At 32.0% G+C, this 25,321-nt stretch overlaps 3 protein-coding genes and 2 long non-coding RNA genes across 7 annotated transcripts; all 5 read right to left on the bottom strand.

The window, feature by feature from the left end:
• Positions 1-540: 540 nt before the first annotated feature.
• LOC136273222 (uncharacterized) lies at positions 541-3,287 on the bottom strand. Its single transcript, XM_066077574.1, has 4 exons — positions 2,489-3,287; positions 1,807-1,999; positions 1,557-1,691; positions 541-1,462 (listed from the first exon to the last, which is right to left on the bottom strand). Exons 1-4 carry the CDS (start codon positions 3,275-3,277, stop codon positions 654-656), a joined length of 1,926 nt encoding a protein of 641 aa, XP_065933646.1. The 5' UTR covers positions 3,278-3,287; the 3' UTR covers positions 541-653.
• Positions 3,288-3,386: 99 nt separating this feature from the next.
• On the bottom strand, positions 3,387-4,468 carry LOC117687097 (uncharacterized). The gene is made up of 3 exons (XR_010710564.1): positions 3,890-4,468; positions 3,577-3,757; positions 3,387-3,448 (listed from the first exon to the last, which is right to left on the bottom strand). It is a non-coding gene; the product is annotated as an uncharacterized lncRNA (long non-coding RNA).
• Positions 4,469-11,886: 7,418 nt separating this feature from the next.
• LOC136272571 (uncharacterized) lies at positions 11,887-17,871 on the bottom strand. Its single transcript, XR_010710565.1, has 7 exons — positions 17,679-17,871; positions 16,514-16,797; positions 16,222-16,411; positions 13,011-13,166; positions 12,833-12,918; positions 12,359-12,429; positions 11,887-12,251 (listed from the first exon to the last, which is right to left on the bottom strand). It is a non-coding gene; the product is annotated as an uncharacterized lncRNA (long non-coding RNA).
• A 197-nt stretch (positions 17,872-18,068) lies between these two features.
• On the bottom strand, positions 18,069-19,775 carry LOC136271786 (uncharacterized). Its single transcript, XM_066072294.1, has 5 exons — positions 19,650-19,775; positions 19,236-19,358; positions 18,552-18,662; positions 18,323-18,400; positions 18,069-18,238 (listed from the first exon to the last, which is right to left on the bottom strand). The coding sequence occupies exons 1-5, from the start codon at positions 19,708-19,710 to the stop codon at positions 18,069-18,071; spliced, it is 543 nt and encodes a 180-aa protein (XP_065928366.1). The 5' UTR covers positions 19,711-19,775.
• A 1,353-nt stretch (positions 19,776-21,128) lies between these two features.
• Positions 21,129-24,995, bottom strand: LOC105330031 (E3 ubiquitin-protein ligase Ufd4). 3 transcript variants are annotated; one of them, XM_066077575.1, is made up of 8 exons: positions 24,476-24,983; positions 23,579-23,671; positions 23,334-23,435; positions 22,937-23,126; positions 22,657-22,812; positions 22,169-22,254; positions 21,733-21,803; positions 21,129-21,620 (listed from the first exon to the last, which is right to left on the bottom strand). In XM_066077575.1, the coding sequence occupies exons 1-8, from the start codon at positions 24,581-24,583 to the stop codon at positions 21,533-21,535; spliced, it is 894 nt and encodes a 297-aa protein (XP_065933647.1). In that variant the 5' UTR covers positions 24,584-24,983; the 3' UTR covers positions 21,129-21,532. The 3 variants fall into 3 exon arrangements, with proteins under 3 accessions (XP_065933647.1, XP_065933649.1, XP_065933648.1); XM_066077577.1 differs by having other exon boundaries at positions 22,937-23,058; positions 24,476-24,583; XM_066077576.1 differs by lacking the exon at positions 22,657-22,812 and having other exon boundaries at positions 24,476-24,995.
• Positions 24,996-25,321: the final 326 nt, after the last annotated feature.

Consider the following 25,321-nt stretch of genomic DNA (forward strand, 5'->3'; position numbering starts at 1 on the left):
TACCATATTATAAAAAAGAATGAAAATTTACCTTGTTGTTTTCAAAATATTTGGAAAAGTATGCCATTGATATTTTCGGTGCTTCAGCACTAAATGTAATATTAAACCTCAGTTCATAATATCCAATAATTCAAAAAGAACTGTATGATAGATTCATATTATTTAGTTAAATATATAAGAAAGAGAATGCAATAAAAAACAAATCCAAGAATGAAGGTCTTATAATTTTTTTTTCACACAAACTGCAAACATGGCTTCCAAGAATGTGTTAGTGAAATACAGACAAGTGTACAATATGGCCCAAAATAAAAAAAAGTATGAAAGTGCACCAATATTTGGTATAACAATAATTTAAAGACATCTATAAGCAACAAATTCAGATACAAATTTTGTTTTTTTACCGTCAATTTTTTTAAAAATTCTAGTTTCTACTACCCCTCCCCCCAAAATGTAAAATCTGAGAAGTGCTAATCTGATATACATAAACATGCTTAATCAACTCAAGTGTTTGATATCTTCATTTGAAATGTTACAATCAGAATAGTGAATATATTTATATGTAAATGCATATACTTATATTACATAGATATACACACATATATAAATGGTTCTTCAAAATAAGCATGTTTTCCAGTACTTGACTTTACAATCATTTACAAAGCACTCATGAGTTTAGATACAACATCATCTAGTGTTTTCTTAGTGCAGCTTACTCTTGATTGTCCTTCTGTTTTAACAAGAAAAGTGTTTCTGAGTCCATCTTCACCATCACGATTCTTGATCGCCTTAAGATGTCCGAGAGTCAGCCCAGATCCGGCTATTTTTCCTGCCATACACTTTGAAAGAACAGCATTCTGCACAAGTGTTGCCAAGGAATTATAGTTTCTAGCTTTTTCACCATTGTAGATTAGTTGCTGGATTACTGCTTTGAGAGGAAATGTAAAGGAAAGGGTATCTATCTGTGATAGCAATGCATGCTGCACAAGCTTCCCTAGGGCCTTCACATCGTCTACCGCATTATGGGCACCGTATGTTTCGTTAAAAAGGGATCGGTAAAGACTTTCCTGCTTGTATGAATCTTGATTTTTAAAACACTTCTTAAACATTGCTAGACTGTCTACACAACCAGTCACAACACTGGAAAGCTGAGTGTCTTTCTGTATGTTTTTGAATGTCGAAACAAGTACAGGAAAATCAAAGCGCCGGCCATTGTGAGCTATTAAACACACATTCTTGAATTTTGTCAAATATCTGATAAATTTGTCTGCAGCAGAATGAATATTGTCGGACTTCACTGATTTACCTGCAACAGACACGCCACTAGAATTTGCAACAATACCAGTTACTAGTCGTGCGTTCTCAGTCTGAGGCATCTTGGGTCGAACATAGGTATTGAATGTTGCCTCACTTTTCAGCTCTACAGCAGCAATTTGCACAATATGGGGCATCTGCCTTCCTCGTACTGTAATATATTATTAGCAATTAAAATATCTTTGATAATATATTTAAACATTTTAAAAATGAAAACATGAAAAAAGATAACTTAGAAAACTCACTAAGGTCAGTGGTTTCAAGATCAAACATAACCAACGTAGGCTCTTCTGCTGATGGTAGAGTCACTGGTTTGAAGCAACCAGGAACAACTGGATCTGGTAATTTTTCAATATCAGGATGCTCATTGTGACCAATACCTGTTAAGATAAGTATACATTATGTGTATCGGTAAATATATATGTTAAAGCATGATGACAGTAAAGTATTTGTACATTTCTGTAGTGTACATAAAATATATCGGTCTTGACTTACCAGACTGATAGGAATCTCCCTCCAGTGCTTCCTGGGCTCCCTGAGTTACAGCTCTTTCTTGTTTCAGAACAAGACGTCTTAGCTTTGTTGAAGGGAGCTGAATTTTTTCCTGCACCTCCTTGCGTCTCTTCATCCTTTTCCCGGCATGTTCTTCGGTAAACTTTCCAGGAGAAACTCCGCTCTCTTCATGGGCCTGATATAAATAATTTTTTATTAATTATGCATAATGGATTTTTTTTTAGGGTAAAAAAGGCATTTCAATATATTTATTGATTTTTAGTATTTTATAAAAAAATAAATCTTCCATTTATTTTACACTTCATACATATTGATAGCAAGAAAATAATTAAGAACTTACTGAGTCTGGAAATTGTCTCCATACATTAGTATAAACTGGAAAAAAAACTAATATAAATAAAAGGTATTCAATGTTAGTCAAAATAAAATAAATAACAGAACATGAACTGAAGCCAAGGTAAAATATTTTCACCATACCTAGTGGAAATTTTCATATTTGGGTGGAAATTTAAAATATTTGAGAGGTTTCAATAACTTTTTCTATAAATTTCTGCATATGAAAATATTTTAATAGCTTCACCTCAAAACTCTAACACAAAATAACTTGCATTCAATTCAATTCTCAAAAGCAATAATACAATGCTTATATTTGCAACATATCTACCATTGAGATATATCTTCGTCCTTCATTGATAAAAGCTGCAGTAGCATGAACTTTAAAGTCGATGGACTCGGAGTTTCCATAATGGAGGGACTTCGGAGCTCTCAGTGTTACCTCACGATTAGCGTGCTCGCACTGCTGACTCGATCCAAGATCAATAAACTGTTCAGCATTGGCTATGATAGGTTTAAAAACTGCCTCTAATTGTTGTCGTAAATCTGTGTCTTTCAATGCTGATTTGTATGGCAAGCTTCTGTGTTGATATGTCTCTCCTTGTTTACGCAAAAACCCACAAAATCTTGGTTTGCAGTACTGGTGGTCCCCGAACTGGTGTGGAATAAGTCCTCTAAGATTTTCTTCTAATCCTTGTTTATTACCCTGATTTTTCGAAAAAGCATATTTCACGCACTTTTGTATATGCATAATAACAGTTTTACTTAGTTTTTTCCCCTTTAGAGAAAACAAACACTTCCCAATGTTTTTCACCACATGGTTTTTGTCAAAACGCTTCTTCATCTCCAAATTCAGCTCTGATCGTAAACGGGCAATTAACGTATTGTCCCCATCCCCTTCAATGTACTCCACAGGTGTTCCCTCATCAATCAGCTCCTTTACTCCTTTGAGACCAGTCGAACTCTCCATGCTTCTTGCACTACCATTATGGTTTTGAACACATCGATGTTTTCTAACTGGAATGCCAGGACGATTCCGTCTCCACCAGTGGCAAGTTCCACATGTCCTGTGACCAACTACTGTCTTTAGTACTTTCTTTCCGTATATTGACTTGCTCATAAAAAATGTATGTGCTATAACAAAAAAATATATTTTTTGTAAATTTTAATGTCATTTTGTTACTGTGAAAACTGAACCATCAATTTTTATACAATGATCTAATATTTCTTCAAATCCTCTAGCAATTCTACTCCTTGCAAAGCTTTAGTCGACTCTGCATCAGCAACTTCACTTTGAAAAAAAATAATACAACTGTTTATGATGGCTTGTCTACAATTTATTACAATTTAGAATAAAAAATAATCATATGATTTTTTTTGGTTCATCAGAACAGAAAAAGTAAACTGAATATAACTTACGACATTTCCACATGATAAGCTTCCTCAGCCGCCTTCTTTGTAGTAACCTTAGCTACAGCTTCCACACTTTCTCCTGCACGGCGCTCCATCACCATTAATGTCTTGTTGTTTATAGTAGGAATGTTTAAAGTTGACAGAAGGTTGTTGACTCTGTCTGGCCCCCCAAGACTGTCAATCATTGCTAAAAATATTTTTTTCATTATATAATATTAGAAAATTATGATGAAAATTGATGTGCACTAATATTTATTTGTTACTTGTTGTTTATACAAGTTATATTAAATTTGGTTTAAAATCATAAAAATTCACAAACCTGTTCCCAATTTTGTATTTACTACAAAACACGGCATCCCAGTTGTTTTCTTATTTCGGCGGTGCGTTTTACCATAGGGAACCATGTTCACTTCTCCGCACTCGGGATTCATACACATTATGTATAAATATCCCCCCAAACCCCTCCGTCTCTCTCCAACAATGTTCTCTTTATATAGAGGAATGGGACCCATCCGACAATGCGAACAAGATGATAAGTTTTCCAACAGCACCCCTAACTCCATCACCCGCCGTCCATCCATCCAATCACGACTGACATTTTTCCCAAGATTTTTTACGTTATTAAATAAAGGACATTTCTTGTACGTACACGAATCCCCAGGGCACTGATGTCCGCTTTGGTAATTATGTTCTGTAGTAACATAAGTCTTCTTAAATCGCACTCGTTTCGGAAGATTGCTCGTAAAGCGGCCTCGGCCATCCCTCTTGGCGCCCATTTTTGTTCGCTTCAAAACGATAACTCTTATCGACAAGACCGATAACTCTAGGGGAATCCCCCGATTCCGAGTTGTTACGGAAATGGGCGGGAAAATACGATCTCGTTATACATCGAATACCTTAACACTAAAATCTGGTAAGTAAATAGAAATTGTCAACAATAAAACACAAGAAATATGCACTATAACAAATAAAGAACAACATTTATTTTTCAAAATGAATCATATACATGTATATACCTACATATTTCCGTCAGCGATATTAAACTCTATTTAAGCTGAATAAACTCGAGAAAATGCCGAGCATCTCAACAAAACATATTGCATTATTCTACCATTACGCAAAAGAAAATACCGAATGACCGATAGCCTGAATGAATTGCATTTTAGTTTTTTCTTAATACATCAGATGTTGCTTAATTTGCGCAGGTAAACAGTAAACTGTTTGATTTACCGAAGTCTCTGTTTGATTTGATACGTAAAAATCAGGAAATACAAGCGACAGTTCCCAGGTTAACGCAAAGCATAAATGAAAACGAAACGAAAATCAACAAGCTGACACCACCGTCATATGTGAAAACTGTCAACGCATTGAAATATTTAGCCTCAATTTACTTCACAAAATCGGCACCAATGTATTTTGTTTCAAAGTTTCCCTTCGTACACGAACTGTTGCACAACAAACAAATTCATCATTGTCAGATCGACCCGTTTATCATATAGTGTCATGGCTGCTTTATACAAAGAACCACGTTTTAGAATTATGGAATACGAGTCTTGGTAAAACGGGTAAGCAAACCCGGGCCGGGGCAAAATAAAAGCCGGGGCAGATCGGCAATCGTTTATTCAAATTACGCATTATTGTGCAGCAATATTTTCAGCGAATACAAATATACTGGTCAATAAATATCTTGAAATTTTAATGAGATTGGCAGATTAATAACTGTCAATCTTTTGTTTTGCCCTGGCCCGGTCATGCCTACCCATTTTACCAAGACTCATGGATGCTATAAATTGCTTGAAACACGCCTTTTCTTTCTTATTATTTTCGTAATAACTCAGATTTGAAACAGAATAAGCCCATAATTTTTGTAATTTATATTCTCCTTCCCATAAGGATTATTCGTGCTAAATTACGTTGAATTTGCCTCAGTAGTTCTTGAGAAGAAGATTTTTTACAATGCACCCCCCCCCTTTTTTTTTTTTTTTTTTTTACAGTTTTGAGGTTTTCTCCGCTTTCAATGACAACTTTTCTTTCATTCTGCAATTAATATTCATCTTTCCATAAGAATGCTTTGAGCCAAATTTGGTTGAATTTGGTCAAGTGGTTTTAGAGAAGAAGTTCAAAATGTGAAAAGTTTACAGACGGACAGACGGACAGACAGACGGACGGACAGACAGACAGACGGACGACGGACAAAATGTGATCAGAATAGCTCACTTGAGCTTTCAGCTCAGGTGAGCTAATAAACCATAATCATATCAAAAAATTATCATTAGAACAAAATCTACTTCACACTTAAAGTGACATGTCATGAAGGAGATACAAATGTATGCTTCTCAATTTCTGGCAAATGGAAAACAACGTGTGATATGCAATTGAAATCTTGAACTCACAGACAACATTGATGACAACAGAAGCAGAATCTGACCACCCAACACTGTTTCTGGCGCTACACTGCAGAGTATTGTTGCCCCTCAGTGAAACTCTATCAATACTAAAATACGATTCTCTTCCAACAATTGCAGGATTTCCTGGCACCGTCCAGAGGAATTCCAGTATTACTACAGGGTTTGCCTTTACAACATCACAAAAAACTCATATTTTCCCGCCAATATTAACATTCAGGACATTGGGAGATGCAATACTGGTAACGGGTTTGTCTATTCATAAATTAGAGAAAAATATATTTCTAAGAATTTTAATCGTGTAAATACATAAATTCAGCAACTTGAAATAAAACATACAGAGAATATTCAGGACTGTAGCTGTATTGAGCGAGTTGTTATTGTTGGTCGCCCGACAGCGTAATATTTTTGCGTCATCATTCTTGTCAGCTATCAGTTTCAATTTTTGATTGGTTCCATTAACTTCAGTGTCCCAGATAAACCATTGGATAACAGGGACAGGGTAAGCATCACTATTTACAGAGCACGTAACTACCGTCATTGTGCCTTCTACCAAGGTTAACGGATTATCGTTTGGTGAAAGCGACAAGTTCCGAACAAATACTTAAAATTGAAAAAAATATTTTAAAACTTCTAAAACTGCTAAAACTGTACCCATTCAAAATCAATACCAATGTCATTGTTTTTTTTATGAAACTAACGGATTTAATTGACTTAGAAATATTACAAAATTTATGAAAGTTTATATTTAAAAGGTTATTCGTAGGTTTTCATATTCATAAATGCTTCAGGGAGTTAAAAAGGCTTTAATTTCTAAAAATAAAATTACCTGCAATTTTTAGTTTTACAACCTCGCTTTTGTAATTTTCATCCACAAAGTAATGACACTGCCAGTCTGATTTTTCTTCGTATTTTGTCATGCTCTCAGTAGGAATTGATAGTGAAAATACATTTTCGGAGACACAGTGAAGCTCATACCTTGAACTTTGAGTATTAGGAAGACATGTACCGTCAGAATTCCATCCAACAGTTCCAACAAGGATATCGTTCCTTGTGAATTCAACAACTGTATAATTTTGATCCACTGGTGTAAAAATGGAGCATGTCCACGAATATGCTTTTCCTAGTATTGCTGCTGGAAGTGAACCAGTTAAATTCTATTGTCCTGGAATTAAAGTTTTATGAAACATATTAAATTTGCAAAGATAACTTTACTGTCGTCAGCAATGATTGAAATAAGAAAATTGAGAAACTGGTTAGTTATTGTAAGAGCCATTTCTTACCTAAAGAGCTGCTGTAAACATTTAATAATATTAAGATTATAAAAAGCAATCCGATGTTATCCATATTCGTATTTCAAAAAGATTTGATTTTCAAAACTTTAAAAAACGTAATGGTCTGTCTAACACATGTGATCACACTTCGATCCAACCTTTACTATTACTGTGTTAAGGACTTTAGTAATATGTTTTACGGTGCTACCGTTCTGGCGAGCGCAGCATACCTTGCATCTTTGTCAACTTATAGTTTTTTTTAGGTATCAAGGAACTCAAAGAATTTTTGAGAGAGTATTGCTCTACAATAAGTATGCCAAAGGTACTAATTTTAATGGTTATGATACATACAGCGCAACCCCCTACCCAGAGAGAGAGAGAGAGAGAGAGAGAGAGAGAGAGAGAGAGAGAGAGCGGTACCTGTTTGTAGGTGTGTAATTTCCCACTTTTAAATTCAATAGTCTGACTATATGCAATATCTACATAATTTTTTTTACCTGTTTATTTTTTCATTTTATTCCTTTTTATTTAGTTCAAAATGTTCTATTGTTTATTTCCTCCCTTCTCATATATTTATAGTCTGTCCCAAGATATTTATGCAGCACATTTGGACGATTTTTAATAAAAATACACTTACCTGTGAAAGAATTGCAATTGAAATAGTTGAAAGGGATATTTTCCAAGATAATTTCAGTGACACATTATCATCTTTCACTTGGAAAAATTCACAGGAACGAAAAAAGATTCCTTACGGAGATTTATAATGGGGAATGTTTACATCTTTTCTCCATTCGGAATACACTCGGAATACATCGTGCAATATTTCAACGTTATCATCCGGGCTTACAGCAATACAAATTCTCCGTAGACATCACATTTTTTAGCATTGTATTGAAACCTGATAAGCTAACAGGGGCGTTTCGACTGAGAAATCTTGGAAATTTTTCATACTTTTGAATGAACATCGTTTGAATCCTGTGGTATCTATAAATATCAAGCAATTAAGCCAAATGTGAATCCAAAATATCTTGGGACAGAGTATACCTGCCTACTGTACCTGCATGCACAATTAGCTTAAAAATGGATCGATATTACAGTAGAGGATGGCTCTTGCTAGTTTATATATATATATATATATATATATATATATATATATATATATATATATATATATATATATATATAATCTCTATATTAAAAAAAGATTGAAAACAAATCATATGTCAATGAGGCAGGTATCGCAGTCTATACTGAAATAGCCAGTACACTCATTACAAATGTTTGATCCACCTTTAAATTTATCGCGGGAAATATAGCGCGAGTGCATTGTGACGTCATCCATGACTTTGTTCGTCTTTGTTTACGTTTCTCGACTCAATACGAAGGTATGGAAGCATGTAACAAATCTTTTGAGTCTCGCAAAAGCATATGCGGTACTCAAAACGTGTCTTCAAACTTTAAGTCACCGTAAATTACGAGTTGAAAGTCAGCCATTTTTGGCATAGAACCACGGGTGAAAACATTAGAGAGCATTATGGGACGTAGACAAAAAATTTTGTTTGATGAACTGTAGGTTTTGATCGTTCTTTTTCCCGCGCATACTGGTTCTTAGAGCTCGCTTCGCTCGCTGACGCTGCGCGCCGGCGAGCTGCGCTCGCTATAATTATTAATGAACTTTATCATGATAAAAAAAAGTATATCCGCTCCAAGGGTAAAACACTCCAAATCGAAACAATTAATTTAAAGCTCTCGATAATCATTGGTTTATGAAATTGGAACAAACCTGGAGTATTTCAAAATATTATTCAAAAGCAGATGTCTGTTATACAATGGCTACGTATTTGTGAATTAGCATTTTAATATTATGATTCTCTCAATTTAACAAAGAATCAGTACACAATACAGATATATATATATATATATATATATATATATATATATATATATATATATATATATATATATATATATATATAAGAATATATATAAGAAGCACTAAAAACCAACATCACTCGTTATCTTTGGTGTCGGATCAAAAGATACACGGTTCTAAGATGAGGTTTAGAATAGCACTTAAAATAGCAAACGACACGAACAATAACGTATAATATTTTCAAATTTTCGGAACAACCCGTCCTTTCTGCAGAACAACAAAATAAAAACTACATATGAAATGAGAAAACATCTACAAAACTAGCACTAAACTAAAATCTGAATGATAATTAAAATACCTAATTTGAACGTGGCAACTACATCTTTTTATTAAAGATCATAAGCTCGAGAGTTTTCTACCTGCAACTCATGTAAACAGGTTTTTTTCTCAAGCTTTGTGATCATGCACCAACAGCATGATTTGTCTCCTGTTTTCATATACTAGTAAGGCTTGTGAACCTCTTTCTACTGTCAGTTTCCAATGCCATGCTACGCAAAAGAACTTTTTGACGACCGAATTTGTAGGAGCTGGTGAATATACGTCTACCATTTGTGCTAGGACTTTCTCAAAATCACAGTGAGTTGAATGGTATTGATTGGACTTTCAGGCATATGGAGTCGTAACGAAGGACCGTCTCGTAGTGGGCGGGGTCCATTAGCTGCTGGTAGCTGGTCTGAGTGTATCTGGATCGGGGTTGTTTCCAGGGAGAAACATGACATCGGGTCTCTCATATTCCTCTATTTCTCGTAGACTGGAATTACGGAAATCCTTGTAGAACACACCATTCCGGTCCGACAAATTCATGCTTAGTATTCTTAAAATGTCTGTGTCGCGCCCCATGACTTATTTGTTTACTAAATTTTAAAAAGATTATTGAAAAGTAAGTTTTCTAGACGATTATCTCAACATGATATTAGCTTAAGATTACGTTTGCCAATATCTTATTTTTTTATTCTTTGTTTTTTCTTCATTATAAGCTAATTTAGGTTACATATTTGAGGATTCAAACTTTAAACTCTCTGAGATATACATGTTTTAATTAGTGTGGCTTTAGACATTTTGTGCTCACAAGTTTGATTTTGTTTTACTTTAAACGTCCGATTACAGGCAAATACACATCTAACAATTCTTTGTTACGTAAGTAAAGCTCTAGGCATGTATTGCGTACAAATAAATAGATGTGCTTTTTAAAAAAGTCAAAATATGAATCGATCAAAACAAATATTTATTATTTGTACCCCATTTCCGCATGAGTATAATGAAACTGTTAATAAAACTCAGAACATGCAGTGTATTTCGTTTATAACTCGACCTATGATATCAAAATTTTGGTATAAAAAGGGAGAAAAATCGAAATATTGAGCTCATATCGTGACCAGGTTCCTTTAAAACAAGAAGAATTTACATTTGCTATATTATTCTATTCAATATTAAATAAAATAAAATTCAAACTTAAAGTTAAACATACCTCTCTACCCTTGTTATGTAAATATTAACGTTTGTTGGGTAATGTTTTTTACAATGAATATTACATAAGATCATAACTACCCGTTAAAACTCTAGATAGATAATGGGGACATTCCTTTAATTAAATATACGGAATTTTATTGTTATCGACATAAATTCTGACACCTAATAGGTTTGTTTAAACATTACTAATTGACGTATATGTCGCACAAATGAATAAGTCTGGTGGTATCAACATATATTAATCAATACAGTGATTTTTTTTCTTACCATACAACCATTTTGTTTTTTTTGAATAAAGTTTATTTTTATTACCAAAAAGATTATTATATCTACCCGAAACCATAATATTTTTATAACACGTTTTTTTTTCTCAAAATAATGAATCGAAACTAGTTCGGTTTCAGTGTCGTTTTGTGTTACCTTACCAATTTTAGGTTCTGAGTATTTCGTTTGAATGGATTCAGTTTTAGTGTTTTATTACAGTGAGTAGACCGTATTACTATAGGTAAATCTGGTGGGTGCAATATTTGTTATCTTAGACTATAGGAGTTGCGAAATATGTATAAATATATTACTATTTATAGAATAAACGATCTTTACAAAATTTGAAGAATATGTCTAACATTTTTTTTAAAACCGGAAAAATTTATTGTTTGGAAATTACAATTTTCTAAATGTCCAATTGATTTATGGTTTTTATATATGATAGGATATTGTTTACTTTGTTTTATCATTATAAAAGGTAAGTGAGGTTAGTCTAGTGTCAACTCGTTAAAGCACAATTCAGTGGTTGAAAAACTATCTTAAGATGGCGATGAAGCACTGTAAGCAATTTTGTCCGAGATAAACACGTAATTATGTAAATACCATTAGAAGAGTTTTGAAAAGATTCAACTAAAATCTATTTAGTGAATATGCCCACTCATAAATCTGTCAAACATACCCATTCAAAAATGTCTTCGGACCGTTATGGTTACCATGGAATAATCAGAATGACCATAATTCTTAAATTATCCGATTTATCAACCACAACAAAATCCCACAAAATCATGTTCCAGAAAATACAGTTTTATAAATTTACTTGGAACATTTTAATATTAATAACCTAATTAAGATCAAATTTGTTTGATAAGATGCTTTTCGAAGAAGTTAATTGGTTTTGTAGCAGGTTATTAATTGGACTTCATTCAAAAGTCGGATGTTTTGAAACTATCATTGAAGACAAACACAAAGCATTGGTAACGCATATGGATGCACACTAAAATTTACAATTTTTTTAATACAGTCAGTTTAAATCTTGCATAAGGAAAACTTTACCAAGTTTTTAAAAAATAAATGAATGGATATTCTTATATAAAAGATATAATTTTCTTTTATGGAATGGTATCCTATTTCGGAAAGTATTTTGTGTTAATCTTTACAATCATTTTCTCGCAGCGACACGCCATTTAAAAAATATTTTTCTGAATTAAAACTGCTGTGAGGATGGCACACTTATGTTGAGTAAGTCCTCATTTTGCCGACTTCCAGTTATTTTCCTGCTTGTCAATTTCTAGTTGTAACTTGTAAGATGCCGCTACCCCTGGGTCACGTGGGTCACTATTAATGTTTATAAGAATAACCTTAAATAAATGGCAACTCAATTGTAATATAATAATTATCTTTTTCATATTGTATTTGCCTCATTTGTAATAAAGTAGCCTTACCACAAAATTAAATCATGTTTATCTTTGTATCCGAATCTGTAGTTGCTTTTGTTTCCATTTGGCCATCTCACCTGCTCACATAGACAATTGTAAAATATATTGATCATATCAACCTGGTTAATAGAAATATTACAAGTAACAAAACATAAATTGATACTTTATTGTCTGAATATTTAATAAAAGTAAAACTGATGTTAAATTACATAACATAATACATTAAATTTGTAAGTATTTAAATATCTTTAATCATTGCTCGCCTATTTTCATATAAATCTGTACTTCAATTTTAACCATAACAACATATTGCAGCTAAATCAAAATTGATGTCAATCATTATTCCAATTATAAACCAAAATGAGATGCCTCCCTGTTTTGATGTTAGAGTAGTTTTGTTCTCCAAACATTAAATCATGATTTAATAAGGAGCATAAACAATTATTAATCATTTATCAATATGTTTGTTTGAATTCTTACATATACTTCTCCTCTGGACTTTATCCGGTACACAGTTCCAATACTGTCTTCGCTTCCATTTTGATTGCCCCATTGCCAGTCAGGTCCTTGAGGAAAACAGAAAGCTTATTTTTGTATATTCAAGCAGTGAGAAAAATATGTTGAGTAAACTTGGGTTTGTGTTTGATTTCTCTATCACCTTTGCGAACAAGACAACCGACCGCTATTTCTTGGTTTTCTGGAACAATTCTCGGCTCATTACACACCTTGAGATCATATTTTTCTGTTAATCCATCGTTTCCGAAGCGATATGGAAATAGTTGACCATTGTCCCATTCAACATGTAACCATCCGACTAAAATAAACACCACTAAATTGAATGATTTGGTCATAAGGCAACTTTTTAAAAAAGTTAATATGATATTAAGTTTTCGTGTAGGGTAAATATTGTCCATCTTTTTAGTTTAAGAAAATAATAATTTGAATTAATATGAGCATTTTTTTTTTTAAATTAAACAAATAAACTACTGAAATACAACTAATACATTATATAGATAAAACAAAATTTGAAAAGAAAAGTCTTGGTTTTATTCATTTTTAAAGCAATAAACGCCAATTCAAAATCATGTATTTATAAACAAAACCGAAACATATGCCAAAAGGATCTGATCTTACATCCATATCATTAAAAATATTAATATTTATATACCAGTTCTTTGTATAAAAAAAACCCCCCAAAAAACCCATTTATTTTGAATTCGCCACTTATTGATGACATGCATATTTTGCATTTGTGAAGTTTGAATTCTGAACTGAGACATGTGTTGATGGATCACACAATTTATTTTCACTTAGTTTAGTTTGATTAATTGTTATGATTCTGCATCATGACTCTTCAAATGAAACTTTCGTTGTGATATTTATTAATCACTATTTGAGATTTGATTTGAAGTCTTTGAAGAAGGATGTTTTTGAAGGATTAACAATCTATATTATTATACCTCATATGTATATCCACTAGTTAAACAGAATTTGACTGGCTCATATGGTCACGTGACCATCGTGTTCGCCATGCGACAAATCATCGTGTCTCGCTTATTCGAATATTTCTTGTTTTACTTTCGGTTCGAGTTATAGGAAAAGACCAGAGAGTTCCGAGTGTCGAAGACGATAACAATCGAAAGTCAGTAAAGATGGCGAGGTTTCACCAGCCTAACAGTGAAGATTTTTCTGCATTATTAAATGAAAAAGACTCGGTGAACACGAAAATATCAATGAAAGTTGCGTTAAAATGTTTTCAGGACTTTTTAACAGAGCTTGAATTGCCTGCAAATTTTAAAGACTTGCCGATCGATGAGTTGAACAAATCTTTGAAATCATTTTACGTTGGTGCGAGGAAAACGTATGGGAATCTTTAAAGAGTAAAGGACTCGGGGGAACTGACCATCACCCTACCATTTCAGAGCATGATATGCAGTAATTTTACAGTAAGTCCACTCCGGTTTTTGATGTAAACCCTCCGTTTGGTCTACAGAGAGAAAGGTATGGTTTGAAACTACGCTTTATCTGTGCAGAAGAGGTGAAGAAAATTTGAGATCAATGACCAAAGACACATATGAGTAGCAAAAGATGATGGTGTGAGATTGTACATGTATGTATATCAGTTTGTTGTTATATGTTAAAATATATTTCATTATCATTACTTCTACATAGCTATTGTAATGATTATGGAGAACGAATTGTTTTCCTTATTTTTTTTTTCAGAAAACATAAACTGCCCTGTGCTTTCGAAGAGTATGTATCAAAGTTGAACCCAAACAAGGATGATTTGTGGCAGCGACCTAGGGGTTCCTTCTCCCTCAATGATGATGTGTGGTATGCAAATGCACCTTGGGTGGGGGGAATTCATTGTCTAGCTTTATGTCCGATATTTCAAATGTAGAGAAAATTTCTAAAGTATATAAGAATCATTCGGTATTGGATGTTGCGGGCATCACATTATGAAAGTTTCTGGACATAAATCGGAGACCTCCCTCAAGTTTTAAGGGACTTGAGGGAGGGAAATATAAGAAACTCTTAGTTACGCCACTGGATAGCAACCATCGACAACTAAAAATGAAGCTGGTACAGTGATTTTGGCTAGTGTGTTTGCAGACAACTTTGAACTTGACCTGCTTGATGATAAGAATCAATCAAATGAGCTAAAAAAGGTGTTGTGTGAGCTTAATCAAAGCAAATCAGTTACTAGTATGCAGAATCAGATGGACATATCTGCAGTGGGAATGGGAATGATAAACTTCTGAAATTGTGTTCAAATCAACGTTAGTTTTCCAAAGTAAACTTAAAGTTATTATTTACATATTTACTGTTTAACAATTTTCTCAGGTTAAATCAATCATTTATATCTTTTAGAATTAAATTAAATTAAAATGTTGTTATAAAATCTAATTGATAACTATTATATTGTATATTTATTTCATATATGATACAGTGTGTTATGATATCCGGAATGGGATATCTCACTTTTTTGTCATCTTTTTTGTGTTATTAATCTAAGCTGAATAGAAAAAAATATTAAAATTCTGAAAATTCAATTAATTTTTTGTTGAAATAAAATTATCAACTTATACATTTATTCAATCTGTGATACAGTCTGTTTTTCAGAATGTGATATCTCATTTTTTGTCATGTTTTATTTTGTGTTATTGATATTTGTTGAATAAAATTGTTTAGTTTGAATATCAATGAATTTATAATTGGGCTTGATTCGGTACAATAAACAATTTATTGCATGAATGTTCGGGAGACATGAAGATTTATTCACCCTTGAAAAAGTATATTCCCCGAGGGCGTTGCCCTCCGGGAATTTGATTTTTCACGGGTGAATAAATCTTCATGTCTTTCTCACCATCATGCAATAAATGTGTAATGATCAATTTGAAATCTTACATACATTGCGCAATTTGGAGGGTTCATTTTTTTCTGTTATAACTTTGATTCCCCTTTCTAACCGTGTCGATAGTTAAGAAGGTCTTTAGAAGTATTGATAGTACATGCTATCTTAATGTTTTGTTGTTGTTGTTGTTGTTTTTGGGTTTTTTTTAATTCGGTTGATTTTTAAAAAAAATGAAATCTATTCTATTTTTATTTTCTCCTAATATTCGTTGAAAAAAATCTTTCCTTGTTGTAAATCAAAATCAATCCAACTCAAAATTTTAATTTTGATGATTTCCTTCCCAACCAAATCAAGGATAAACTCACAGTACAAATGTTATTTGTACGATATGTTTAACAAGCATTTTAAGATAGGGAGAAGATTTTAACCACGCAATGCTTTTAATGAACAAATGCTAGCTAAATGAGGTTAATTGATATTTGTTACAAAAAAGAAAAGAAAATGCCAAATAAACCTTGTTCAGAATGTCCAATTACTGTTCCAACCCCGTAGCTATCCTGGTTTTCATAATGCCAATGTCTTCCTCTTCTTACTCTTGTACCAGCACATGGCAAATTTGAATATCGTTCTTTAAATATGTCTTCTGTAATGTCATCGTCATCTCCATATGCTTCTCTTTCATTCAAAATTTCACATACTTGATTCTAAAACAAAGAGTGATCTCAAAGGACCAGTCTTTTTATGCTCCATATAAAGCATTAGTTCAGTGGGTTATAATTTGTAAAACATATTTGCTTTAAACTTACAATATCATCTTCACTTCTGCCAAACCGTGAACATTCGCTTTTTACGATTGTTTCTGTGATCGTCTCGTTGGGAAACCTTCTGAGAAGTTTAGCAGCAACACGCTACAATAAAATGCACAACAAAGAAAGGTTTGTCTCTTTTTGAGAATTATAGATCGAGTTTTATTATATCACAAATTTCAATTTCTTACAAAACAGTGAGACAATCTCGCATATTGACGAGCATCCTTCCATCCAATGAGTCGACCCCCTCTTGAGGCTAAAGCTAATTCCCCTAGTAGGCACTTTTTATAAAAGGTTTAGATTAAGAAAAGGTAACATTGAAATACTGTAATCATTTAAATAAGAGGAGTTGTGTTAATTGCCCTTAATTAACAACACATCGAGATCGAAGAGGTTATCCTGCAACATTCACGAAAACAAGAACTTCTATTTCTATTTCTATTCTACTTTTAGCCCAGTATTTCTACAGATCGTTTCTCCTATAGAGAGACGATCTAGATCATTTTGACGGCTGTTCCGTGTAACCCCAACGGTTTTGTTAGTAATGTTTACATGTGTATCGATCAAAGGAATGACATGCAGATGACAGACTTTTTCTTTGGAGTTTTAATACTCTTCACTTATTTATAAAATATCTTTGAATCATATTCCTTATATTTTAAGGTAAATTTAATACGATTATAACTACTACACGTCATACATTTTATGTAAAAACACGCAGTAAAAATATACTAGGGAGGTCTTAGGAACAATTGCATTGTTTTTGACTGGAACTAACACGTGAAATTAACAAGATTTTAAAACTTTTACTGTTTAAAGTTGTACTTTCATGATCAGTGCGAGACAACAAATAGTTATTTCTGATCTGATAATTTACTGATGACGTTCGTGGTAAATTGGAGAATAATGTCCGTGGCTTCTCTTTAATCACGGGAATTACTGTAGTGTTTGTGTATATATATATATATATATATATATATATATATATATATATATATATATATATATATTTATATATATATATATATAGAAATTCTTGATCTTTTATTGCATTATGCTGTTTTAGCATCAACCTCAGCTTCTGATTCAAATATATTAAACATGACAATTTATTATAAATTGACAATCTTTAATGACTAATTTGAAATGCAACGTTCCTTACATAATTTGGAGTTTTCCCAACTGGAATGAATGTAAAAGGATTCATTTTCCCTTGATGTTCAACCAATCGCAAAAGTCTGTTAAAAGTCTAAATTGATGGAAACATTGTTAAACAAGCCCTATCAAGATCGAGCAATACTAATTTAATTTATAACCTTATTTTTCAAATAATTGTCGTTCTACCCTGAGCAGGAAGACATTGAAACACAAGACATAAAAGTATTTTATCCTCAACAACCAAATTTTGTTGTCGCAATCAACTTATTGTAATAAATGTAAGTTAATAAATTTGTTTTAAAAAACAATGTAAATCATAATCATTCTTGATTTGCAATATTTTCCAATAATTCATCTTATCTTCTATTCATTTGGGTTTTCTTAGTAGAAATGATTATTTAGATTTCCATTGATGATTTAATGTGCAAAATGCACATGCCTCAGAGTCTTTTGTTGTCTCTGAAGCGTCAGTAGGACTCGACATGTCTAAATCTGTGGGGTTCCCATCGGAAATCACCACTACTCTTGCTCGAATATGGAGATCACCCATTATTGCCGAATGTCCTAAAATAGCAGAAATATTTTTGAAGGAAATACTGCGCGAGATATTATACAAATGTGTTTCATTCAGTATGTTGTTTAAAATACCTCCTCCAAATTTTATGCATGAAAATGATAAAATGATTCCTGCTTCTAAAGGCGATGGTCCTTCATATTTGATGTTATCTATTTAAAGTCAAGAACAGAAATATAAATTAACGCCATAATTTTAAAGTAATGATGGATGTTATCCTTCAGTTTAAAGTTATACTATACATGTTTTATCATTACAATATAACTTATGCAAGTAAAAGCAATCCAAAAGGAAATAATTTACCTAGGCATTTCTTGATAGAATAATAATTGTTTGAATAATAATGAAGAAATTTCACTTCTTTTCCACATCCTATGACAGCAATGTTGTCATCTAAATGCAAGGACTCGTATTCTAAAGAGGACAAAATACCAGCAAAGTTACTCTTTAACATAATGAGTTGCAAAGCTCTTTATTATAGATACTAGTATTACTTGGTAGTATATTACTAAGTTTTGCCCTGATGGTTGTTCCCTAACAAAATACAAAAAATTGTAACTATGTGCTAGCAAAAAAAGTTTACTTTAAAAAGGCTAGAATACTGATTTACAGTGTTACCAGTATCATTAATATTTTATCATAATAATTATAATTTACTTATCAATAAGAAGTTAACATTTTAACTTTTGGTTCAATGACCTCAGGTTTGGGTCAAAGAACATCATCTAATCATCTAAAATATCTGTGCCATGTTTCAGCCTCTGGTACATTTTTATTTTAATTAAAATGACTTAACACAAATGTGGAGCGTACGGATAAAAGAGGAGACGAACATTTAAATCTTCGAAACTTTGTTTCGAAGATCATAGATTTCGTAAATCATAATTAACGCTTAAACATGAAAATAACATTTGTTTCTTTATCCAAAAGTATGTATGTTAAATATAAAAATACAGAGAAGAATTTAGCAGTTTAAGGATAGTTTACCGTTTAAGATGGCTGACATGGCCATTTTCATCTCTCGACCTCCTTCTCCCGCCATGCTTTCCGATGTATCCAGTATAAAAACGGAACAGATTCCTTTCCCATGTTGACGTCTTCTCTTGCTATCTTTATAACGATTTAACCAATTGTTTATCAAATCAGACCATAACGGCACTATTACTAATAATCATCCGTAAGGCGAGTTAGAGCTTAAACAATGACACCTCACTTTTTAAGAACTTGCAGAGAATATTCAGTTAAGTAAAGCACAGTCTTGCATAATTCCCTCAGAAAATGATTCAAAACTTGACCAATTATATATATATATATATATATATATATATATATATATATATATATATATATATATATATATATATATATATATATATATATATATATATATTCCATACGTACTTTCAGTTGTTTCCTCGTGGGCTTTCTTCATCCAAAAAGCCTCTGCCAGTCGAGTTTCCATGATTTGTGTCTTTTTAACGGTTTAGTAGAATTTTTTAAAAAAAATATCAGATTCATCAAGGGTCATGTTAGTGAGATAAATGAATTAAATAAATCTCTATCTCCGTATGCTATTTTAGGATTTGTATACAAATTTCCTGCATAGCTAATATTGAGGAAAGTAAATACAATAATAATATCAAAAAATAAAATATTTTCAGCTGAACGTAAATTTCCTTTTGACTTTTTTCATGTTTTGAATAGTCAGACTCATAAAAAATGTCAATTAACATTATATGGATTAGAGTAAATACATTAAGCCTACTTACAATCTATTTGCACGCTTTCGATCGTTTTTATTAGATTTTTTTTAAAAAAAACTACAGTACTGCTGATTATCTGTTTTGTTGCGCATATTGTTATAATAAACTTAAAAAACCAGACGTCTTAGTATTTTAAATTTATTTTTAAAAAAAAAATCCATGAAACCTTCCTAAGTATGGCAATCCTAATATTATTTTTCTTAGTTTACATTTTTGCAAACATGAAAATTGGACGAGTGTTAATGCCACGTTTTCTACTTTCAAAACACCTATAATTGCTACTGATGAGTTCATATATCAAAAGTTGTTAACTTAATATTGTTGACATTTGAATTTAAATCATTTCGATTGCTATTTATAAGCTATATACATGTATAACTGGTGGACAGTTACAACTTTTCGGATTACTCTTTGTAATATTTATAATAAATATGTTACACTGTAAGTGTTTAAAATGCATTATGATAAAATACGACGTTTGATTTAAATGTAGTGATGTGTTTATTTTTTAATTTCGAAAACAGTTTCTTCAACATAAAAAATCGAATATTTGAACATGATTTCAGAATCATCGAGCGGGAGTGCAACATTAATTATCTAAAACTGGGAATCAAAAGAACAAAATACAGTCACTGTGGTAGACATTACACACACAAAAACCCGGTAGTAAACTTGTGTATTCCCGAGTGGGTTTTATGACTTGTTATCTCATTAAATAATATCACAAGCCTTGTTTACCTTTAAAAATAATTATATTTACATTAACTATGTAGTTTCTGCTTTATTTCTTAACAAGACCGATTGTAATTCACATCGCTGGGGATACTGACAGGGCTAAAATCTACATGATCGAGTTGTAAGCAGTTTATAAGTTTGAAACCTTAAGCATTCTAACACAAATCACGCACTGCATGGAATAATCATGATTATGTCAGACTCAAATTCCCATGTATGACGATTTGGCTATTTTTTGTTTAAATCTAACATACTGATGTACATTATAAATCATCATCAATAATTTATTTACTTTTATAAATAAATTCATGATTAATCAAATAATATATCAAACAAAAAATGTAGATAAAAGCAATAAAATGATATCTCTTGCGGACTATGGAGGGAGCAATTATATTCTCAAGTAAATAAATTTTAATGAAACTAAAACATAGACAGTTGTACAAACTGAGTATTTTAAGGGCATACAAATGTCTCACATAACATACGAGTTCACATAAACACACATGTACACTTTGCTAAATTAAAATTTAATAGACAATCAACTGTTGACACCATGTGCTTAAATTTACAAATCGAGAAATTTACAGCGCTGGTCGAATATGAAACAGAGATCAAATTGCTAGTAATGTTTAAAATCGTAGAGTTTCTTTAATGTACAATATGTTATTTTAAGCAGTGCTCTTAAATTGTTCTTAAATGATTTACGTCACATTTTCAAATTCAATTTAGCAGTATCTTTTTAATGACCACCAAGTAGACTGTATTATTAACACGACTCATTTCTCATTTTGCCGACATTTTGGATTTTTCCTTCAGGTACGTTTCAAGCTGTAACTTGTAAGATGCTTTTACCTCTGGATCTCTTGGGTCACTATCGCCGGTTAAAACAAAAAAAGAGATATAATGTAATATCATTCGTCAATTTTAAAGTGAAAAAAAATCGCTATTATATCATATTTACTATTTAATGACAAATAGCCTACCACATTATTAAATCATATCTATCTTTGTATCCAAATCTGTAATTACTTTTTGTACCATTCGGCCATCTCACCTGCTCATAAAGATAAAATACAAGAGAAAAAGAATTAAATGCTTAGTTGGCGAGATAACGCCACATTAAAAGACACATATAGTGATATATTTGTTGACTGAATCAAATTGTTACAGCCAATATGTCTTTGTGCAACGTCACCTAACTGAGCAACGGTGGTTTTAGTGACGAAGATACAGTAAAATATTACCGGTAGCTTTATCACATAAAGTGCAGCCCAATCACATCAAACTAATCATGGTGGTCAAATGTAGTTAATACAAATAATGATATTATTTATTTCAAACTTGTGAAAACAGCATCAATAATTGTTTTTATATTGAACAAATAATGAGCGTGTTCGACACTCAGTTTTGAATTCTTACATAAACTTCTCCTCTGGATTTTATCCGGTACACAGTCCCAATACTGTCTTCGCTACCATTTTGATTACCCCATTGCCAGTGAGGTCCTGTAGAAAATACCAAATTATTCTTTTAAATATTCTCATGCAGTTATTTTTTAGAACTTTTTTGCTGTTAAAATCTGCTAGTATGATAAGTCTGCATATAACATAAACTCTCATGATAAATAGGATTTGAAAACATCATTAACTTTTGTCAAAGGAAATATGTCTCTTCTAAGGAATATATAGCAAATCAATTTTTGTACAGGATGACAATTATTCAATTTAGCTTCAACTAAGGCTTCTTAACGGCCTTTTCTAAAACAAATATGGCTAACAGAAATTCAAAAACCATGATAATTTTGTCATTTTAGTAGAAAAAAACATTATAGTATAAAAAAAACAACATGAAAAACGCAGCTCAGATTGCTTTAAGTAAACTTAGTTTGTGTCTGATTTCTTCACTACCTTTGCGAACAAGACACCCAATCGCTATTTCTTGGTTTTCTGGAATATTTCGTGGCTCATTACACACCTGGATATCATATTCTTCTAGATCTCCATCATATCCAAACTGATATGAAAACTGACGACCATTGTCCCATTCAACAAATAACCATCCGACTAGAATATTTTAAAACGATGGTTATCTTTAGACAGCTCTATATGAAAAATACTTGTTGGCGTATATAGATGTATAAAATAAGTTGTGAAACAAGATTGATTACATAGAGATAAATTGATACACCTCGTTTGCAATGTCCTATCACTGTTCCAACACCATAGCCATCCTGGTTTTCATAATTCCAGTGTCTACCTCTTCTTACTCTTGTGCCAGCACATGGCATATCCAAATATCGTTCTTCAAAACTGTCAAAAAAAATGTCATCGATATCTCCATATACTTCTTCTTCATTCAAAATTTCGCGTATTTGATTCTGAAACAAAGATTGATCAGGTAAAATATTTCTATGCTTCACATAAATCATTAGTTCAAAGGGTTATTATTTGTAAAATATTTCGCAAATTCTATTTTTAAAACGAAGTTAATGATATTGAAAAAAGTGTTTATGCTTAGCAATAATTAATGGTTGCATATTTTATATTTTTTGTTCATAATAATGGGTATGTTTGATTAAACTTACAATATCTTCCCCTCCCCCGCCATAACTTGAACATTCACGTCTCACAATTGCTTCTGTTATTTTTTCACTGGGAAACATTCTAAGAAGTTTACCTGCAACTTTCTACAATACAATGTAAAACACAAAATAAGATTTTAGCTTTTTTGTTTTAAAAGTTATCACACAGTCATTGTACATAATTTTAGAAATTATCTTTAAAATAAAAAGATTGTCTGTTCTTTTGGCAAGTTTGATTTATTTCTTACAAAATAGAGAGACAATCTTGCGTATTGGCGGGCATCCTTCCAACCAATAAGTCGACCCCCTCTTGCTGCCAAAGCTAGTTCTCCTAGTAGGCACTTGAATATCGTAGAGATACATGATTTTTTTTGTGTATTATATATTATTTTAAAGAGTTAATGATTTATACTTCCATACAGGCGTAGTAAAACGTCATCTTGACTACAAATATTGGATAAGTTAAAAAAAGTGTTCAAACTGTTTTATGTTCTTTATAACGTTATATCAAACTAATGAATCAATAGCGATCAATAGAGTTATTAGTATTTATGCTTCTTACAAAGGCTTCTAAGAAAAATAGCTATAGATTCTAATTCAAATTTATATACGATTTTAGACAATGGTTATGCTTAGTATGTGTATACGTATGATAATGGACATTGCAGTAGATTTCTCGTCGATTAAGTCATGAAAAATGATGTACAAATTTTTATTTACAAAACAAACGACATTAAAAATATTCCGTTATTTCGCCGTCGAGGCGAAGATAATTGTATCCTGACCTCGCATTTTTAATAGATATTAAATAGGAGTAATCTTCTGACAAACCAAATACATGTATAAACGTTGTTAACAATCGATGCATGACATGCGGGTGGAAGAAACCCAAATATTTGGGAGAAACTAAACGGTTACCTTTCCTAAACATTCCCATTACGCATTTTTTTTGCCCAGAAAGAAATAATTTTTATTTACTTTGAATATTTCTAACCTTTGAAGGTTCTGCATGTGTAAAGTTGCGAAAGTTTTTAATTATGTAAGATATTGGTTTGTATAGAGACTCATTTCATATTGTGATATCAAAAAATAGGACCATGCAGCTTTAACTTGATTAAGATGAGTTATTAGAAAATGCTACTCACATAATTTGGATCTTTACCAACAGGAATAAACGTAAAAGGATTTAATTGTCCTTGATTTTCAATAATACGCCGAAGTCTATGAAAAGTCTGTGATAAAGACATTGTCATTATATTGCAAAAATATTAGTATATCTCCAAAAGATGGATATTTCTTTTCTTAACGTTTGTCTTTAACATTAATATTGAATTAATATAATTGCATGATATTATTACTTAAAATGTTTGTTACTGACTGACTACAGAAATATATCGGGTTCATAAATCTCATAGACGACGAGGCGAAACCGGGCTGTTTCTGTAATTAGTCAGTAACAAACCTATTAAATGTTTTGTTTTTCCAGGTCTACCGGTATCAAGAGAGATATTTATTCACACAAAGCGACGACCTTCCGAAATCCATGTTAAAGTAAAAAAGGCCTTACAACTCGTCCTATTTTACACAATCAAACTCTTCATTTTCACTTTTCAAACACTCTTTGAAAATTTTCATTGCACCCTTATTTACAAACAATGTTTTGTTGTTTTTCAAATTTTGAATGTTATGTTTCTTTCCTCCGCAGATATTTGAAAAAATCTCGACGCAGCTATTTTAGTCTTCTCCAGACCCCGCCGTCACCAACTTTCCTTAAGTCAATACACAGCCTCAAGTCTGAGTCTTTACCTCAAGTCTATGCACTTTTCTTTTAAGGATTTGGGGTGAGGATTAAGTTGAGTGATTTGAAAATTTTGGTGGTGGTGGGGCCAAAAATGATAATGTGATGTCATTTCAAAGGGTAACTACACTCTTATTTTAAAGTAATTCTAAAAGACAACTACTTCAAATATTTTAATATCTTACAGATTACT

This window comes from Magallana gigas, chromosome 2 (genome assembly GCF_963853765.1).
Source record: "Magallana gigas chromosome 2, xbMagGiga1.1, whole genome shotgun sequence".
Classification (NCBI taxonomy): domain Eukaryota; kingdom Metazoa; phylum Mollusca; class Bivalvia; order Ostreida; family Ostreidae; genus Magallana; species Magallana gigas.

Coding starts and splice junctions, on each gene's coding strand:
- LOC136273222 (XM_066077574.1), bottom strand. CDS start 3,277: ATGAGCAAGTCAATATACGGAAAGAAAGTACTAAAGACAGTAGTTGGT. Junction 2,000..2,488: donor GACGAAGATATATCTCAATG/GTAGATATGTTG, acceptor TATTTATATCAG/GCCCATGAAGAGAGCGGAGT. Junction 1,692..1,806: donor GGGAGATTCCTATCAGTCTG/GTAAGTCAAGAC, acceptor TTATCTTAACAG/GTATTGGTCACAATGAGCAT.
- LOC136271786 (XM_066072294.1), bottom strand. CDS start 19,710: ATGGAAACTCGACTGGCAGAGGCTTTTTGGATGAAGAAAGCCCACGAG. Junction 18,663..19,235: donor CATGTCAGCCATCTTAAACG/GTAAACTATCCT, acceptor TGTCCTCTTTAG/AATACGAGTCCTTGCATTTA. Junction 18,401..18,551: donor TTCTATCAAGAAATGCCTAG/GTAAATTATTTC, acceptor GACTTTAAATAG/ATAACATCAAATATGAAGGA.
- LOC105330031 (XM_066077575.1), bottom strand. CDS start 24,583: ATGACAATGTCTTTATCACAGACTTTTCATAGACTTCGGCGTATTATT. Junction 23,127..23,333: donor GCGGGGGAGGGGAAGATATT/GTAAGTTTAATC, acceptor TCTTTGTTTCAG/AATCAAATACGCGAAATTTT. Junction 22,813..22,936: donor GATAGGACATTGCAAACGAG/GTGTATCAATTT, acceptor AAAATATTCTAG/TCGGATGGTTATTTGTTGAA.